This window comes from Dromaius novaehollandiae, chromosome 4 (genome assembly GCF_036370855.1).
Source record: "Dromaius novaehollandiae isolate bDroNov1 chromosome 4, bDroNov1.hap1, whole genome shotgun sequence".
NCBI lineage: Eukaryota > Metazoa > Chordata > Aves > Casuariiformes > Dromaiidae > Dromaius > Dromaius novaehollandiae.
Window position 1 is genome coordinate 14,117,305 of NC_088101.1, and position 19,413 is coordinate 14,136,717.

The 19,413-nt window shown below is 39.2% G+C and overlaps 1 protein-coding gene and 2 long non-coding RNA genes across 6 annotated transcripts in view; all 3 read right to left on the minus strand.

Moving 5' to 3' along the window:
* Positions 1-3,796, minus strand: part of LOC112983829 (uncharacterized) — a 38,226-nt gene extending 34,430 nt beyond the window's left edge. For all 4 annotated transcript variants that reach the window (XR_010388883.1, XR_003259352.2, XR_010388881.1 and 1 more), the window contains exon 1: positions 3,663-3,796. This is a non-coding gene — a long non-coding RNA (uncharacterized LOC112983829). The remainder of the gene's footprint in view (positions 1-3,662) is intronic.
* Positions 3,797-4,135: 339 nt separating this feature from the next.
* LOC112983830 (uncharacterized) lies at positions 4,136-10,294 on the minus strand. Its single transcript, XR_003259356.2, has 3 exons — positions 9,933-10,294; positions 9,030-9,147; positions 4,136-4,383 (listed from the first exon to the last, which is right to left on the minus strand). It is a non-coding gene; the product is annotated as an uncharacterized LOC112983830 (long non-coding RNA).
* A 7,526-nt stretch (positions 10,295-17,820) lies between these two features.
* The window catches only part of SNCA (synuclein alpha), a 74,559-nt gene continuing 72,966 nt past the window's right edge, over positions 17,821-19,413 (minus strand). The window contains exon 6 of the mRNA XM_026101193.2: positions 17,821-18,444. Within this exon, the coding sequence (XP_025956978.1) occupies positions 18,412-18,444 (33 nt within the window). The 3' untranslated portion in view covers positions 17,821-18,411. The remainder of the gene's footprint in view (positions 18,445-19,413) is intronic.

The following is a 19,413-nucleotide window of genomic DNA, read 5'->3' on the forward strand; positions in this document are numbered from 1 at the left end:
GTTTATTTAGAGTTTACTTTATGTATGAAAACCGACACATATTTAAATCCCATAGGCTCGTTTGAAAAAATCCCTTGCTGTATTAGACCAGTGGCAGGCAAGCGTGCTTTTCATTTCATTGCTCTGAATTGTAACTGTTGCATGTTAGGGTCATTGACTAGGGATATTTTTCACCCAGGACCTACCAATCAGCTACACCTTAGTAGTGATTACTGAATGCACAGCAAATCATCCTCCTTTGTAATGAGAATACACTGAATATTAAGTTAACAAGCAGAGAACATGAGTGTATTAAAAACAGACTAACTGAATATAAATATATTTGCAGGCTGCAATTTGCAGCTTTTTTTCAACAACACGAGTATTGCAGTGAACACTATTTTCTTTGAAGTGTTACTCCTTTTAAGACTCTACATATTCCCCATAGTTTCACAAAGTAATAGAGTTGCAGCCCATAAGATACATGAAACTCTGTATGTAATGTGTATATTCCCCCCAAATTTCTTTCAAGCTAGAATTCTGCTCAATAGGCATGTAAGTGTAATTGTGTATGTGGGCAGGGAAGGCTTAAATGCAAGTGTAATCTAAGCCCTCTTTAAACTATCAAATCAGTGTATAAGGGCCTTGATGTAACATGAAACAATCTATTATGGTTGTTAGGCAACTCTACTAGAAAAACTCACGGACTTCTAATTAACTGAAGCTCAGAGTTTATAAACAAACTTCTGATAAATCACTGAACCTTGATAAAAATGTATTTAAAAAAGAAGAAATACATGTTTTTAAGAAAGAATGTGACTGGAAAATAATGATGAGCTTGACAGTGCCACTGTTCTAGCCATTGCCATCAACTGAAATCTTTCCAATTGTTTCTTGGAAAACATCCCTGGAGGAAAAACAGATTTGGAAAGAAGAAATATCAGCAATGAAGACAGAATACTTTATCTCAAATAGAGCGAGAAGTCAGTGTCAAGCCAGTGTTTTGAGCAGCAGGGTATACTCAATACAGGCCTTGTTTGGAAACCAAATTTACTGTTTACACTTGACAGGCAGTTTTCCAGTAGCTGGGCCAATCATGTAACTATGTTTCTAATATTTTCAGGATGTTGCACAGAGAGATTTCAGGCAGTATGTCAGGTACCCAATTGAGAACCCATGTACGGTACCCTGTCACAGTTGCTCCATCTTCATATTTTCAAAATTCTTCCATTACACAAGAATCACAGCCATCTATTTGACTGGGTCAGCAAAGTAGCTGGAACCTGAACTGACAGCGGTTTCTCTGTCGCCCACACAGTGACGGAGGCATGTTCAGAAGCTCGAATGCTCTGTTTGGCCAAGTACCCAATATATTTATGTGCATTCAAACCATGCAGTGAACTTCTGTAATTGAGAAGATGGATTGGCAACTGCCTGAGGACCAGATCATGCACAGGCTTATTTTTAACTCCTCATTCTAGCAGGGCTGAAAACATCGGTAGAACTACCTTAGCCTACTTGAAAAGAACTAGACTGACACTAGGCATGGAGGAAAATCCTCTGCTTTGGTAACCAAATATGAATGTAATACAGCAACCCAGGAGCTTGTGAAAAGGCTCTAAACCTGAGCTGAAGAGATAGAAGCCATTTGTTTCCATGTTTTCTGAATTCCAACAAAGGTGCTGCTGGGAACTGGGTAACAGTGAGAGATCTATACTATACTGAGAAGTCAATAGCTTCTTTTACTGACTTGCAACACGTTCAGACCTGTGGAAAAAAATGCCATTATAGATCTCTTGAGACACTGAGTACTCCATTAACGTTATTTGTAATTGTGCTAGCATTAAAAGCCAAAATTTTACTGCAAACCTCCAGCCCACTCCCCCCCCCCAATAGAAATAAACTCATTAGTCAAAATTGGAAATAGTGATAAAAATATAGAGAGGGCGAGGAGAACAATAGTACACCCATAAATAGAATCCATCTTCAGAAAGGAGCCATAAAATGCTGGAGATTTGCACATGTTCTTACAGAACTGGTCCTTTTGCAGAAAGCATAATGTCTTTTACAACATCAAGATCAGATACAAGCCTTTGGTCAGCTAAGAAGCAAACACCTTATGGTTGGCTACCCAAAGTAGGTAAAGGGATGACACAGCCTGCTTATTTTCAGCGATCAGGCTTGTGTGTAGCACAGGTGACCTCCCCACCATATGGTTCAATGCTCAAGGAGTAGGAGGCTTCCTAAGAGGTGACTAAGCACTGAAGGGCAATTTAAGAGAATGGGTGCATTGTAACTGTGCATGCCAGGGTATGTTTAAAGGTTGTTTGCTTTTCTTTTATATTCTGTAATTGTTAATAACGTACTTGAGATTTAAATGTTGCATACAAGGTCTCTGGTGAGAAGCAAAGTCTTTGCAGATAAATCATTTTAACTAGCCAACAGTTTCTTTTTCTGTAAGCGTTGTCTGAACCACCGGCTGTGTCTGCTAGAGTGAGTGTTACCTTAAATAACTCCCTCTCAAGACAATTAAGGTGATGCTGGCAACGCGACAAATCTTCTTGGAACATGTTGCAAAAAAAACCCAACCCCCCCCCCCAACCACCCCCAGGCCGTTAACAGCTCTGTAGAAGTGATAATTCTCACATATCCCTTTTTAATTAATAGGCTGAGCACTTTCGAAAGGTGGAGCTTTACAACTAAGCATCTCAGTTTCACCCCTCATTGCTAGGATCCCCCACATGTGGGACTTTGTACCAGGACCCGCCTCTACAGCTATCGCCCCAGCTCCCTGTTATCTTTGAGCTCACCTGATGCGCAGTGCACAGCAGATGCCTGGAGCTCCCCTTCTTCTTTCAGCCATGGACCCTCTTCAGTTAAGTTTCTGCCCTCTTCATTCTGTTGAAAGAGCTCCCAAAGCCTCTAATGTGCTGTTCCTTAGCTTTTTCTACTGTGCTCATTTCTGTTGCTACTCATTTCACAGTAGTTCTTCCAGCTGCCCCAAATTCACTTGCTGTAGGATTTTTACTAGGCTTCACCTTTGCTTCTTCCCATTCCCCTTGCTTCCTCCATGATCTCACTGACAAACAAGTGCCTGCAGCAGCTGGAAGGTCCACAGTCTGCCTCAGTGCAGGCACCAGCTTCCTAGGCTCTGTGCTCATTCCTTTGCTTAGGGAATATGTATATGGCACTTGTCTTCTGAAAAATATGAAATATAGTGTTTATAGGACTCAGCTGTGAGTAAACCTGCACCTCAAAGCATTGCCTTAACCTAAGTTTTCATATCTTAGCACTGAGCAAATACCCTAAAGCCCAAGGAGACTGACTATGACACAGATCTCTTTTTGGAAAAAACTTGGCTGGTATAAGTATTTTTTCACTTACCAGGTAGTTATCAGCCTCCAGACTATATTTTACAGTCCCAAAATAGCTGCTGTTAACATTCATCATCTACTAACAGTATCAAAGGACCACGTGACAGGAAAAAAAGAAAAGCCCTGCTACACCTTCACACATTTACCAGTTTTCAGGTTTAGGATCCTTTTTCAAGAGCTTTTGGTGATAAGAACAGACAAAAAATTCAAACCAGGGGAACATTTGTCCATGCAACCTTTAAGAGCAGTACATCTGGAACAGAGAAGACAACAAAACCTGAAAAGAAGAAAACCTATTAGAGCAGTTACCTGTCAGAATCTGTCAGCAGTATGACTCACTCAGCACTGATACCTAGTGCAATAAGTTTTTGCTTTCTTAGGCTTGAATTTTCTTACTTGCTGTTTCACTATGGCACTGCATGAAATAATCTCTTGTTGATCACACTGCAGGAATGCCACATGCAGTTAATCATTAACAATATAATTTGGGCGAAGGTCAGAAAAGCAAGGTAGAATGTGCAAATCAAGAAATATTAAACAAATAAATAAAAAAAGCAGCAGGTGGATTAGAAATGAATGGCATGACATAGTTGCTGTATACTTTCTTAAACTGAGTTACCAATTTGAATCCAGTCTGATTTTGTTAATGCTATTGCTTTAAAACAGCCAGCTATAGTAATAGCCACAGTCCCTCTGAAGTGAAAGGGCCAGATTTTCAAGCATGCAGAGCACACTCACCAGTAACTAAGGACAGAGGAAAAAAAAAAGTGAAATGTCTGTCTGTCTGCATTCTTCCCTTCTTTACAATAGACCTTTCTCTTGCTTTTTCATTTCTGTTCCGCTTACTCAGCTTCACTCCATCCTCACTATGTCGTCTTTGTTCTAGTCTTTGCCTACTCGGTGCAAGATCTGGCCAGCTGTTTCTGAGAAGCCACAGCTGGATGCTGCCAAGTGTCAGTGAATTCTGGAAGTTCCCCGAACACCTGAGATCACCTTGTGCTCCACAGTTGGTAAGCGGAGGAAGTCAAAGCTGATGGGGGAAAAGAGATAAAAAAAAGAAAGGAGGCTTCTGGTGTGAAAAGGACAGACTGGTAAAGTTGCCTTGTTGGATGTTTCTACAGCAGGTTTTTTCCTCAGGTTGGGGGTGGAAGAACTGGCTTTTTTCCACTTTTCTTAGGGATTTGTTACCCCCCTCCCCCTTTGAAAAAGGAAATTCAAAACTAAGCTTCAAAATCATCCTCCCAAAACCCCACATCCTGTGTCTTCTTTATAATGACACTTGAGAGCTAGACAGGCCAATGTGAGTGTGATGTGGAAAATGAGACTTGCTGAAAGTCAAGAACTGATTCAAGAAATATGAACTCACTAATAAAGGCTTTTGATACATTTAGTGCAGAGTTAAATGGGTGGTTTTAGAAACACCTAAATAGAGCAAGCCTGCTTTCTTCCATTTGAGCAGATGTTGTTTTTCATCTGAGTTACCAACTACATGCAACAAAAGGATCATAACTTCTAATCAATAGGAATTTAGAGAAATCAAGAGCAGTCTCTTCAGTGTGAGTGTTTGCCCAGAAATACTGTGCAGGCTTCAAAGACAGTAACCTCCTCTCACATAAAAAGGCAAAACAACAAAACAAGTGGTCTCCCTCACAGGCTTCTGTCTTGACATCCCTAGGGCTAAAAATTTGAGATCAGATTTTTAGAAGTGCTCAGTATCCACAAACAGGCTCCCCCATTTAATATCCAGGTAAGGTGTGTTAGCTCATAACAGGGTAATCCTGGCTTCCCACAAACATGCTTAGACAAAGGGTTAGGACTGTTTGTAACCCTGATATTTTTATTTCTGTGTGTCCACCAGCAAATAATTTAAGGATTTAACCTCAAAATTCAGCAGACTGAGTTGTTTGATATGGACTTAATCGAGTTCAACTTCCTGCGACATTTCAGGCTGCATATGCATATGCCTCAAAGAAAGCAGGAAACACGGAGCAGGAGAAGCAGCAGTGAGGCACCGATGAGTAAGCAGAACTCAAATGCGATGCTTTGTTTCCACTGAGAGCCTGATTTGCTTAGAATTAATTTAGTATCATTTTATCACTAGATTAACTGAAGTATAAACAGAACACTATCATTTGGTGAATCATTAGTTCAAAAAAAGTCTTATCTGATTAATCTGATTCTCTGCTTCTCAGAGCCTCTTTTGATGGCCTCAATGATAAATAAGTATTTAAAAAGGAGGGGGAAAGGAAAAAAAATTAGGCACATTGGTGCTACAAATCATCTGGGATTTTTTTTAAGTGTTTTTTTAGAAGAACCCATTCAAAAACTGTGTTTCTGCAGTAGGTAAATGGCTGGGTATGAATGTCCATTTGCAGTAGGATTTTTAAAGTATATTCAGATGTAAAGCCCAAAAGGCAAGGTTGGTTTTCAAGATACTCTACAACAGGGGTGGTACTGTTAGTCTCAAAAGGTGGGGGATCACTCATCTAAAAATAATAGTAACAATAAATATACAGAACCAGAATTTCCTGCAGGTAGAAGACTGGCCTAAGATATTTCTGTCCAGTTACTAATACAGACAGTGGAAATACTGGAAGGATCTAGTAGAGTATGTGGTGCTGCAAGTAACATGAGAAATTTTTACAAATTTCCATCCAAACTTAAGTCCTTCATGGAGTAGAGTGAATTTTGCCAAAAAACTCATTTAGCAGAAAAAGCTGAGGTTTCCAAGTATTTTTGGAAACATAAGTATGGATTTCCTTTCTGTTTTGAAACTTTCCAGTTTATGAACTTAAACTGTATTATAAAATACAGCTCTTACTTCAAAGGGTTGATGCAGTATTTATTCAGGACTAGCAGAGCCACACTCATTTTTAATAATTTGCTCATAAAGAACTAATGAGAAATAGCATGGCATTTGTGCAGAGTTTTCTGCCCTATGCTCAAGCCACTATGGGCAGCATAACAAACTTTTCATTAGCTATAAAAAGCAGTAGGCAAGTCTTTAAAGGCTGATTATTCAGGTAGGTTATTATTAAACAAAATTGATCATTAGCACTCATACTCCACACATTCAAAGGCTTGGGCTAATAGGCAGATTAGATTATTGGTTCTCAAATAATGTGCCTATGCCACTGGGGACCCCCTGTATTGAGTCTTCGCTTGTCTGCACTATGGGATGAGATATATATATATGTATATTTTTTAAACAGCACTGCTTCAGCAATGAATCACAGGTACCTGTCAGAGGGCTCCAGTTCCTGCATTCAAGAGGTAAGGTATGTTCATCACTTACAATAGGGAACATGTTTGGCCCTGACCTTGCTGTGACATCCTAACAAAAAGATGAGCACACTGAGCGCAGACTTAACCTGTTATTTTGTGCTCATTCACCACACATACTCTCAAATTCACCTACGCTTTAATCACACAAAATACAATGTAGGCAAATAGGTGTCAGAAGTTCAGGTTTACAAAAACACTGTATGTGAGGGTCAGTACACAGTCCTCAGCAGGTCACTCTATAATCTAGTTATTTTTCCAATTGATTTGAAAAACAATCTCCCTCACCCTCAGGCCCAGGTAATTTGAGGTGAATGGGGGACTGATGGTATTTAAAGCAAAAGTATTTCACAGTTTTTCCTTGCAATGTTATTGCTTATTTGCATGACAGCGGGTGTGTACCAGATGTTCTAAAAAGTCACAAAAAAACTCATCTCCCTTTCAGCTTTGTAAATATAGCAGCAAATCCATTTACACTTTGTCAGATCTGTTTCTTCAACCTGATATTTTAAAGCTCCTTCCCCAATCACGTCTGGGGCCTGGGGATGCTCTAACACAGACAATACATAATAATAATAATAACTGAAACACCTGGGATTTCGTAGATATATGACTGCTGTGAAAGTGAGATCTGAAACAAGCTGTGGTCCTGTCTAGAGAATTTACACTCTCATCAGAAAACAGAGATATGATACCAGTGAGTTGGCCAATAAACAGTACACTACATTCACAAATACTGATGTTCTTATGATCAGTACCTTTAAAAATGGCAGTGAAGGTGTACCAGTGTGTGAACCTGGGTGAATGCCAATGGGAAACTGATAGCACTCTCTGTACTTCAGTAATCTTTCCTCAAGTGATAGATAAAGCCTTTTGCACGTGTGCGCACACACACACACACACACACACACACACTTTGTAGCAAATTACTTTTGGAGAAAGTAAATCTGATGCATGCCAGCAAAAAGGAAGGCAGAAATCTGAAGCCAGGATGTTCTCAGTGACAATAAGAAGAAATGGATTCTTTTAGGATTTTTGAATAGGCAAACAGTGCACAGAGTAGGATTTAAAAACAGTAAGATGCCCACAGAATCCTCTCTGGAGGAGGAAATCAGATAGACAGGCATGAAAATGTACTTACATCACAGTAAGCAGAATAATTAAATCTGGACTCTGAGGTCTGCCTGACATTTCATTGTCCCTACTGTTGAAAAGGGACATTGCTTCTCTACTGCCTATTCTCACCTGGACCTCTGATTCCAAGGTTTCCTCTTGGCTCAGCAAACCCAAACTCATTATACTGCGAGATGTAACCAGAATCACTTATACGGAAAGATAATTATGAAGAAGTCATAACAATGCTGCTTTCTGTTCTCTAGCTGTGTCGTTCTATTTCTCTTTAGACATCCAAGCTACCTTCTCATGAACCAGAAATATACACACAAAATAAAGACCTTCATAACCATTTACTGTGGTAATAATATTAGCTGAGGGGGAAAAAAGAGACTTTTTTTTCTCTTTACATCAGTGCATCTCCAGTTGTCCTGACCCTGTGGTTTTTGTATGTCATATCTCTAAAGAGATTCCACTAGGAATGAGGGATGTGCAAGGTTACGACCCTAGAATAGTCAACACATTTTTGACTTTGTAACGGAGCACTAAAAGATCAGCAGAAAGGTAAGGACAAAAGTTAAAAGATAAAAATACATTATTCCTGTGGCAGGAGAGCTTTGGGAACAGTGTCGGAACAAACCATTCACATCTGAGAGTGGAATTCTTTCCATAGCCTGGAGGATTAGATGATCCATAAAATAATCCACTGTAGAAGATAAACCAAACAGGCTAGGAAGGATGCACAATATTCCTAGCACTCAAACGACAGTACCAGAGCACAATAGTCCTGCTGACCCAGTCACCCAGCTCAGACCTGATCACTCAGACCTGATCAGAGCAAATCACAGCTCTCCTCTAGCTCAGGGGCCTTTGCAGTGGGGGTCCAGGTCTCAGCCTAATATAGAGGACCAGAACATGGCATGCCTACAGATCTGGGAGGCTGGAAGCACTCAGCCAAAGATTATAAAAGCCCAGCTGACATTAATCTTGAGGAACTATTTTTCACCTGCAAGTTGATCTTGTGCAAATTGATAAGAGCAAATCAAACACTCATGTTTCACTTTATTTAATGAGAAAACTGGGGAAGTTCCCCATTTTAGATTCTGCTGTACCCATTCTTTGTTTTCAGCTTAAATTAAGAAGTTGGAGGAAAAGATCTCTTTCTTGATTTTGCCACCAGTAGAATGATAATTGTTATATTCAAGAAAACTTGTAGGTTTTTTTTTTTTTTAAAGTCAGCCTTCTGTGAGCACTATGGTTAGGATAACTTATCAGTAATACCTGCATGACACAGAACAGTCTGCTGTCTCATTCTTTTGCATTTTCAGGCTCAGTTGTCTTGACCTCATGCTGTGATTTAACGCCATGCTTTCGTGCAAGTCAGGATAGCCATTCAGTTCTGCTAAAAGACAAAAAGATGTGACAAGCATTAGAAGGCAGAGAAAAAGAAACATCCAACTGTAGAAACTAGCTAAAATTAATTTCTAGTTTTGCATTTCTCTCTACTGTATTATGTCCATACTCGTCAAAGACATCAAGCTTAGCTTCAGAATTAGCAGTAATAACACCTCCCAGATCTGTGAACACTTTTCAAGTATGACTCTTTCTGTTTTACAGAGAGGGGAACAAATAGTCAGCTGGGGTGCCTTTCTTACAATGACACCATCAGCAATTAGCAGATATTGAATTAAAGTCTGCCTTTATATCTTATATTACCAAGGATGCCCTTGCTGTGCATCCACTGATTACAGCTACCATGTTGCAGGATCTGCACTTGCCCATTGATTTTAATTTCCTAATGGCAATCCCTCATCCCCATCACAGACGAGCAGAAGACAAGCCCTGTGTTGGATGCACTACTTTTGCAGGTACTGAAGAAACACCAAAGCTGGCATGATCCCCCCACATTTCTAGAAAGCACATCCACTTTTTGCACATTGCAGCTGCAAGCTCTTCTCCATGCCTCCTTTCCTTCCGCATCTTCTCAATGAGATGAGGTAAATCTCACTTTAAGTCAGCACCTTTTCTAAAATATGTGTCCTTGTCAGTTAGGTGGAAAAGAGCTGCCTTTAGATACTCAGCAATGGGAGCTGGGCAAGCACAGGCAATTCACCTTAAACAATGCCAACATTCTTTGCAATTAACTAAACACAAACTTTTTTTTTACATTTTACATGGCAGTACCTGGGTTTTGTATTCAGCAGCAGTAACTAGAAAGCTGGCAGGAAGTCAGAAAACAGTCTGCGAAGAGTTTAAGTGGCCTGCAGGGGTTGAGAGAGCTGAACTCTGAATGAACTCCACCCACAGCATCCTCAGTTTTCAAAAGGGTCTCTAGAGGCAACTTACTTGGCTCAAGAACCTTCAGTTCGACAGTATTATCCTTACGTTTCAGTTATGTTTCAGTAATATCTGGGGTCCTGTTTTGCTAGGCAGTAAACAGTCGTGTAACAGACAGTGACCTTTTCTCCAACAATCTTCTAGTGTGTAAGACGAGACAAAGCGATTAAAGAGGGAAAATAGACAGGTGATTTATCAACATGTTAAAGGCAGTTTTTCCCCAAAGTGCAATCCTCTCACAGCCAATTCTTTCTCACTCCAGTCCTCTGCCAATTCCCTTCAGTGTCCCCAGGTTTCTTTTTTCAGATCTACCCACCCTCCTGTGCAACCTTGCACTTTTGATCTGATTCCATCAAAACTGACTTGTGTTAGCCAGCTAACCTCCCTCCCCCCAAGAGCTGCCTCGCAATCAAGCTAATACTTTCCATAGGTGCCGTACATATCACAGACAGAAATTCCAGTGTAGATTCTGTGTGAATTATGAGAAAAGCTGATACAGCCGGGACACAGCTGCTCTGCTAATACTCATCTATTCAGGTGTATATTCAACTTCAAAATGATTTCCCTTATTTAAGCACCATAGCTTACCTCTTCATGAAAGGGACAAACTACACTGTATTTGACATGAGAGTTGGAGCATGGGCAGTTGACATGAATAACTTGTTCATGGTCACACAGGAGCCATCATCCCACTGACGGTCAGTGGTTAAAAGACTCCTAGGAGCAGAAGACCATGTCTGCATAATAAAAGCTTGCCAAGAAAGCTATTGTGTAGCAAGGTAAAGCCAGAGTTTCTAGGTAGGGTGCTTTTATTATCGTGTTCAGTCAGGTGGAACTGGCACTGTAACAAGCATTTTCAGGCCCTGAAAGAGCACTAAACACAATGGGGGTGTGAATAAACACGGTTCTTGACTGATATAGCTGTATCAAGAGTATCTAGTCCAGAAGCATAATGGCAGCAGTGCATTTTTATTAAGATAGCAAATTTCACTGTAATGGTTATATGTACCAAACTACATTGGTAACCCTACACTGATGCGAGGATAAGCCACTCCTGAGTTTATGTAGTTATCAGCAAAATTGCTGATAACCTGATGAAGACTGTTAATTGTGAGGCTAGAATGTGGAAGCTTTTAAATACATTACCCAATGCTTGTATTAAATGCCCTTAAAAATGCACTCCCTGAATTTGGGATAATCTCCTCCTCTCTAAGGAAGACCATTATTACAATTCCAACACTATTGTACTTAATAGTAATGCCTATACATATACATGTCTGTATGCACACACACAGTATCCCTCCACTTATATATATATATCTCTGTATGTATTTATACATGTAAAAACACAAATTTTTAAAGATGGACACTTTCCTAAGGGGGGATGCTTTGAAAAGCACCCAAAGCAAATGGGCAAACAAAAAAAAAATATCTACAACATTATCCATGATGGTTTCCATGAGGATAAGTAAAATCTTATTTTAGGCACATTCTAAAATGTAGGAAATTTGAAAAAAATGAGATGACAATCTGGCTTACAGAGACTCCTTTCACTTCTTCAAGCATCTTCCAGAGTTCCCTGCAGCTCTCCATCAGGTGCAGTCAACAATAAACCAGATTATAAACATACAGGCATTGAACAACTCCTATTTAATGAGAGGAAAAAACCATCTGTCCATGAAATGCATTAATATAGGAGATCTGTCCTTTTAGTGCACAGCAGCTCTTTCTCACAGACTAACAGACTGGAATTATCATATTTGAATTTTTTGAGCTTTCATAAAACTGAGAATGGAAAAGAAAATTAAAGGCTTTGAATTCGCCTTCATTTGTTTCACACCTAAGAGCATTCAATTATTCAAACGAAATGTATCGCTGCTTTGCTGCAATTCTGGGCCAAGAATGAACTAGATTTTGGAGTGAGGAGGTTGAATAAATGGGAGGAGGGCTTTTATTTATATCAGTTTTGTTACAAAATCCCAGCACAATGTGATCGGTTACCCTAGATGCAAAGTGTTTCATGGGAGCTGCCATCACCTTTCCTTGGCCATTACTGTTGTCACTTAGCAGACTGAGATAACAGATTCCGTTTATTTTTGGCCACGTAATGTGGCATTTGTAAATTATTGGCCTTTACATTTTCACCATTAACAGGTTTGTTCTGTTCCACCCCATAGAAGTGTCTTGTCTTCCTGGTATCACTGCTCCTTGTAATAATTTTTCTGGCTTTAGAAAATGGGCAATGTAACTGAATCAGCACAATGCTATCTTACCAAATGCTAATATTAGGTGACTATCTTTTGTTATTTTTGCAAGGCTTCAGGGAATTTTGCAACTGGAATCCATATGAGTAAACTAAGAATCAAACAATAGAGCATAGCAATCAGCATTGCACAGTTCCATTTCCTTCAGCAGTACTTCTATACAGTAGACTGATAAAATCAGCTTTCATACCTTGTGTTACATTTAGAACAGTCCCTTGGTCAATTGCTTTCACTTTGTTTGTGCTGAGGATTTCAGGTGGCAGAAAAATAGGAAAGGGAATTCGATATAAAAAAAGTTAAGTCTCCCCAGATAGCAAGGGAATTTTGCTTTGTGGAGAACAAAGCAGCCCTATTTGGAATTTACTTGAGGTGCCCCTTGGAGCATTATAAAACCACATTATTTTTTATCATTAGTCCCTGAAACAAGAAGTGTTGTCTAGGGAAGGGAGACAGGGAAGAGCAGGATGACAACCAGCTTTCTTACCTAGGCTTTCACATCTATTCTTGCTTCTCTGACTTCCTCTCCTCTGCCTTCCTTAAACAGAGGCAGTGCCTTTCCTTAACAAAATACAACCTCTGTGCTTCACTGCTTTTGCATAGTTCATGTATCTTGCCATGTCTCAGGATACAGTAATCATGGCAGCATCTTGGACATGAGCTGTAGCCTTTTCTCAATTCTGAGGGAGGGTCAAAGATTAAACCCTGGCTCTCTAGGCATGCTTACAGCCTCATCACAATATATTAGAAGCAACCCTGGGAATAAGATTTGCCAATAAAAATGGCACTTGGCAGAAGGGACAGGGTAAAACATAACCCTGTCTGAAAATTTAGATTAATGGAGGTAAAGAAATAAACGGAAAAAAATGGTGAATAGAGGGGAACAGAAAAGTCCAGGTAAAGTGCAAGAATCTACACATCCCAGCAGTTCCCTGGTCACGCATTCTCCTTGTTAAATCTTTAAAGTTAATTCAGAAACACGAGTGCTCTAGCCTCTCACAAACAGATCTCCTGTGGCACAGCTCAAATGAGCACAATCATAAATCTCAAACTTCCACCTTTTCCACAGAATTATACCATACAGATGTATCAGACAGTTCTAAACTATGACCTGTATAGATTCAAACATTAATTGAAAAAGCCCCAAACCCATTTTAAGTCTCCACTGGAGGAAACATTTCCAAAGCATTTCTTCCAACACAGAAGTCTCTTCTGACCTAGTTTCCCATCTTGTTTGCTACCTTCTAGCTGTCTCATCTGAGGTCCCACCTGCTGTTTCTCCATCTGCTAGACTTTTTTAGATCAGAGAAACCTCCTGAGTTACACACTAAATGTCAAGCAGGCTTGAGAAAGGGTGTTTATGTCTGCTTTTAAGCAGACAATATTTTCCATTAAAATGCAGCATGGAGACACTAAAGGTTAAGATTTCAATTGTTTTTTTGTTACTGTAATTCAAAAGTAAGATTGGTTATGTGAAAACAGATGCTATTGGTTCAGACCTGTGCATACTGCAGCAGAATGATACCCTGTGAAGACCATAACTAGCATCATTTCCAGTAATACTGAAAGCCACAAACTGGGGGCCAAAGAATATCAGATAATTTAGTCAAAGTCACTGGAAGCCTTGTATGGACTGAAATCAAATCCAAATCCAGGACCATAAGCAGAGAACCATCTATCCTCTCCCACTTATCTTCCAAGCTATCCCAGTGTGGAAGACAAAGGCTTTGTTTGCATAAATACGTCATTAAGTATCAATTTGCAGGAGAGACTGCGGTTACAACCTCCAAGGTTGCAATACCTAAGATAAGCTACTCCATTCAAGCCCAATGTCCAGGGTAGAGCAGTTCATAGTGCAGCATCCACAGTACAGTATTCTGCCAGTGTATAAGACTACAGCACTGCTGAGAAAGCTGGATGAGGGCTCAACTGTGGAATTTTAATGTTTGTTTTACTGCTACTCTTACTACTCTTACATATTCTGCACAGGGACTTTGATGTTCTCATCTCTGCCAACTCTAATTTCTCTGCAGACTCAAGACAAGTACCAGGAATCATCCATACCTGTGTAAGTCAATAAAAAAGACCCCCTTTATTTTCACCGAGTTCGGAACGAGAGCCCTGGAATATCACCTCCACTGCGCTACCTCACAAAAGGTGCTGCAGAGCCAGTGCTTTAGAAAACCCTAGAAAACAAAGATTTCAACAGTTATTCTCTCCCCAGCATTTGTAGAGAAAAGAACTGGAAACTCATCGCATCAGTACAGACTGCAACGTGTAATTTGTGTAAGAGGAACAAACGTATATTGGAGCTATGGGAATTAACATCCACATGAAGTTGGTAGGAATCTTTACATTGGTTTCAGTGAGCTTTTGCTCAAACCTAGAGAAAATTAAAAAGTTGTGTGGTATATTAATATTTTATGAATATCTGTAGGTAGCTGTTCTGTACCTGTCTACTACTGTGCACTTGTAAGAGCTTCAGCCATCAAATGCCCAGCTCTGAATTTTCCAGTCTCCCAGTTCTTAAAGACAGCAGTCTCTACTCTGAATCTGATGTAGCTTATTGCCCCACTGTCCACATGAGATGCTTTCATATGAGAATCACTGGGCCTAGAGTACCCAAGCAATGAAAACCAAGATGAGGCAGGCCTAAAGAGTTTTCTCCCTAATTGGGAGGCTTTTGTGGTTTGCAGAGACCAGATCAGGAATGACTTCTGCAGTAACATTGCGGGGAGCGGCGGTGGGGAGTGTGGAGATGTTTTAATGGACAAGGAACTTGAACTAGCAAGGAAGGCACATCACCCAAAGAGCAAAATAGGTGCTTCTTAAGGATAGCTATATGCAGGTTTTTCCTTGAGTTTTAGGACAACATAATTTACCTTAGCTGCCTATTAATGAGGGAATGAAGGAAAGTCCTCAGTGAGGGGAGGAGGGCATTTCTTGCTATATCCCTTTGACACATACAATTACTTTAAAATCATTATACCAAAGACATGTAATAAGTATTAACACTATGATTTACAGTAATAAAAACATCACTACAGTATGTCTAATTAGGAACCATTATAGGACCAATTAAAACTGTCAAAATAGAAAAAAGCAACAGTTGATTTTCCCTGGAGGACTGGGATGCAGTGAGACTCATTATTAACTCATCATAATTGGAGGACAGATCATTTTCAGTTGGAGTTGAAATCTGGACTCCTAAGGAAAAGAGATATAGGTATATTCCTTTCTGGCAGGAATTGCTTAAGCAAACATTACCAGAACAGTATTTTTAATACCCAGAACAGACACTTTTTACATCCAAATACAACAATTGCCATTTATTTCAGCTTTAGCATCTAACAGTTCTGACATTTGCAGTTCACATTTCAGTATTCATCACACTGCAGGAAATAAGACAAAATGGCCTTTAGTTTACCTGAAAAGAATGGTCAGACAGCCCTTAAGGAGTCTAATTAAAATGCAGCTCTTTACAAGAGCACTGCATCACACTGCTGCCATAGTAACCATGGGTCCCACGGACCTTCAGGGCCATTTGAGGCCATGTTTGCCAGAGGCATGAGAACTAAACCGAAGACCTATGGTACATCTTAAATGACCTGAAAACTATGAATGATTTGCTGATGTTAACTTAGAAAATAATCAACTATTACAATCTTAGACAAGAGGCCCATCTCCAGAGTAAATTTTTTATATATTTTTTATATATAAATATATATAAATAAATAAAAACATACTGCTCCCCACAGCTTATTCAAGTGCATGACTTCTTCGCAGCACACCTGAGCAACAAAATACTTTGATTCCTTAATGCAAAAACAAAGCAGTCCAGACCTGTGGACCAGGAAAGAGAAGACACAGAAATATATATGTTATATTATATCTGCTATTTCCAGAGTTTCTTGACATAGCAGGCACCTGACTGCTCTCATTAGCCAGGTAACTCACAGCTGTTGCCTTTGGAGGCCCAGAGTCTCTGCTAGCATGCTGGGAAATCATACTACAGCACTGGGCTTTTCTTCCCCATTCCTTTCACTAAAGAAAAAAGATACTTATGCAACATTTATAATTATAAAACTGCAATCTTACATTATTCACTGTCCTGATATCAATTTGCCATGGAAGTGATCAACAGACTTGCTGCTGAGACATCAAGACGAACTTAAAGATTAAAGAGATCTCCAGACCAAGAGATTTATTTGACATGTGGCATATGAAGGAGGAGAGCAATCAAAAATGGGCTGTTGCAGATTGTCACAGAGGAGCTCTGCAGAAAAGCATAGGAATCTAAACTTCATTAAGCAATTTAATTATTGATGAAACTATTCATGAATTGTCTGAAATGACCAAGAGGATTCATTGTTTTTAGAAAGAGCATGACAACAATTCTTCTGAAATAAATACATTTCCTTAGAAATATGGGGCTGCTAAAACAGATTGAAGGATGACAAGCACATGCGAAACTGAAATACCAGTTTGCATGTCACAGTGAAACCGATATGTTCATGTGATTATGGATCATAGTACTACCACAGCAGCTCCCACTGTACACAGTTGGAACAAGCGCATACCTGGGAAGATCTGTTCCATTCTGGACATGCTAATACCAGAAAGGTTGCAGAAAGTCATAAAGGAACTCAGTATGAGAAGAGGTTGGAGACTTCAGCCTCAGGAAACTTGGGTCTGTTGTTGCACACACCAGTGACATGCAGTGAGACTAGGGCCATAATATGTTATTTGTTTGTGCCTAAGTTTCCCTATCTGTAAAATGAAGACAATGGTATTTACCTGTTTTAAGATCCGTGCCCTGGAACACTGGAAACTCTAAGGGAAGCCCAAAATCCTACCTAGGACTAGAAAATGGTAAATGAAAAAAATACTACATCATTCAGGTTAGAGGCAACATTTGATCCAAAATGAACAGCAGATAATAAAACATGAGAGAAGTAAAAATTTCTCCTTATGTTTAAACCCTTTTGCTGTATGAGAAAACATCCAGGCAGCATAATAACTAAAATTACTGTCTCTAAAAACAGGCAGTAGACTTACTTTTTCTAATTGAATGAAACTTTATACCAGACATTCATTGCAACTAATCTATCACTTTTCTGGTGTCCCCATATCCCTGTATTTTTACCACCTTGAAACAATAATTCTTCAAAGAACCTCACAATTTCCTGATAATCTGCTACATCCATTATTAATGACTTCATTAATTCCTAGGTTCTCTTTACAACTTAAAGTTTATTAGCTCTACAAATACATCTATTTTGTCAACAGTTTACTCAAGCTGAGGAACCAGTGCTGATATTCTAATCTTTCATGCTGCTTTTGGTATAAGCTGGGCTTCTGTTTATTTGCTTTGTTGCTCCATTTCCTTCACAAGGAGCAACATAGCCTGAATTATTTAACATGTGCTCTTGGAAAGGAAATAAGGTGTTATAAATCATCACTAATTTATAAGGTCATTTTTAATGGGTTACTTTTTATTTGCTTCAGTTGAACACCATTATTTACAGACACAAGTTAATAAAACACATCACAAAACAATAAATTTCAACAGTTAATATTTATAGGTGCATAGTTCATGCTCAATTACTTATATATTTATATATATATATAATACATACACATATATAAAGCTCTCACAATAAGTCATTTCGGCACAGAAAGAATAATCATAGGAAACAAAAAAATCTTGTATCATAATACCAAATTACTGACAGCCTATCAACAAAACATGTACAGAGTTAGAAATAAGCAGTAGACACTTAGGTGTTTTTATTTAATATTTTCTTAACTTTTAAACTTGAAGCCACAATATCCACAGCACAACAATGACCCTGCCAACCAGCTTTCATTTCAGCAGGAGGGAAATGCTGAAAACAAGGTGGATGCAGTCACAGATACTCCAATCATTGCTGATGGAAGACTTCAAAATACACTGTAAAAACTGTAAAAAAATTTTACGACTGGGCACATTGGAACTCAGCACTTGTACAGGATGGGACGTCTTTGTTAGTGGATTTCAGGAGATATTAAGGAGGAAAGCATTCTCACGCCTCAGGTTCATAATCTTGATACTCTTCCTAATAAGGAGAGCAAAAATCAGTGCTAATAATACTGTAGATAAATACATCCTATTTTTAGTTCTTATTCTACTCCTAGTGGATTCAATGACAAAATACTGCTGATTTTCATGTAATCAGAATCTTGCCATTTATTTTCTCGTTTTCCAGAAAATGCATCTCTGAAGCTATGGTATTTACAGAAGATTTAGGCTTTTACAGTGCTTAACATGCCATTCAGTTCCTGTGTCAGTTACCAAAATGACTCACAGCAATGAATTCGTGGATAATTCCCAGCAGGAATAATGGTCCAGGAAAGGGGGGGAAATAATCAGCTTGCTGTGTGTGTAATATATATATAAGCAGTCCTTTAGCATTCTTTTTAAATCCTGTTCACTTTGGTGGAAGCAAGCTATTACACATAATCCTGGATCCAGTAAAACACATAGGCATGTGCTTCAACTATAAGGATCGTGAATATCTGAATACATGTAACGAGGACATTAGGTCTGTTTACAATGAATTACATGAACATGTCCTTGAAGAATCAGGACCAAAAACCTTCTTACAAGGGTCCATTGTGAAACTCTCCATACCTCAAATGGTTTACTCAATCACCAGAGGCAGGCCAACATTATTCCATACTGAATTGCTAACAAATGAATTGCAGGCACGTTATCTGTATCACTACAGAACTTGATCCAACTCATTCAGTTACATACAGACCTCTTTTGGTCCCACTGATATTGCCAGGAACTCAGTGACACCACCCACAGCAATTCATTTAGAGAGGGAGTACCACCTTTGAGCTGAACAGTATACCAGGTGCTCCAGATACACATACAAGCCAATAAATCATTTAAATGTGTATTTAACTATGCACATGAGCAGCCCCATTAATTTCAGTGATATTCAAGGTGTTAATAGTCAAGCATGCGTTTAAGTTTTTTACTGGATTATGGCCTAGTCTTTTATGCCTCTTATTTTCAG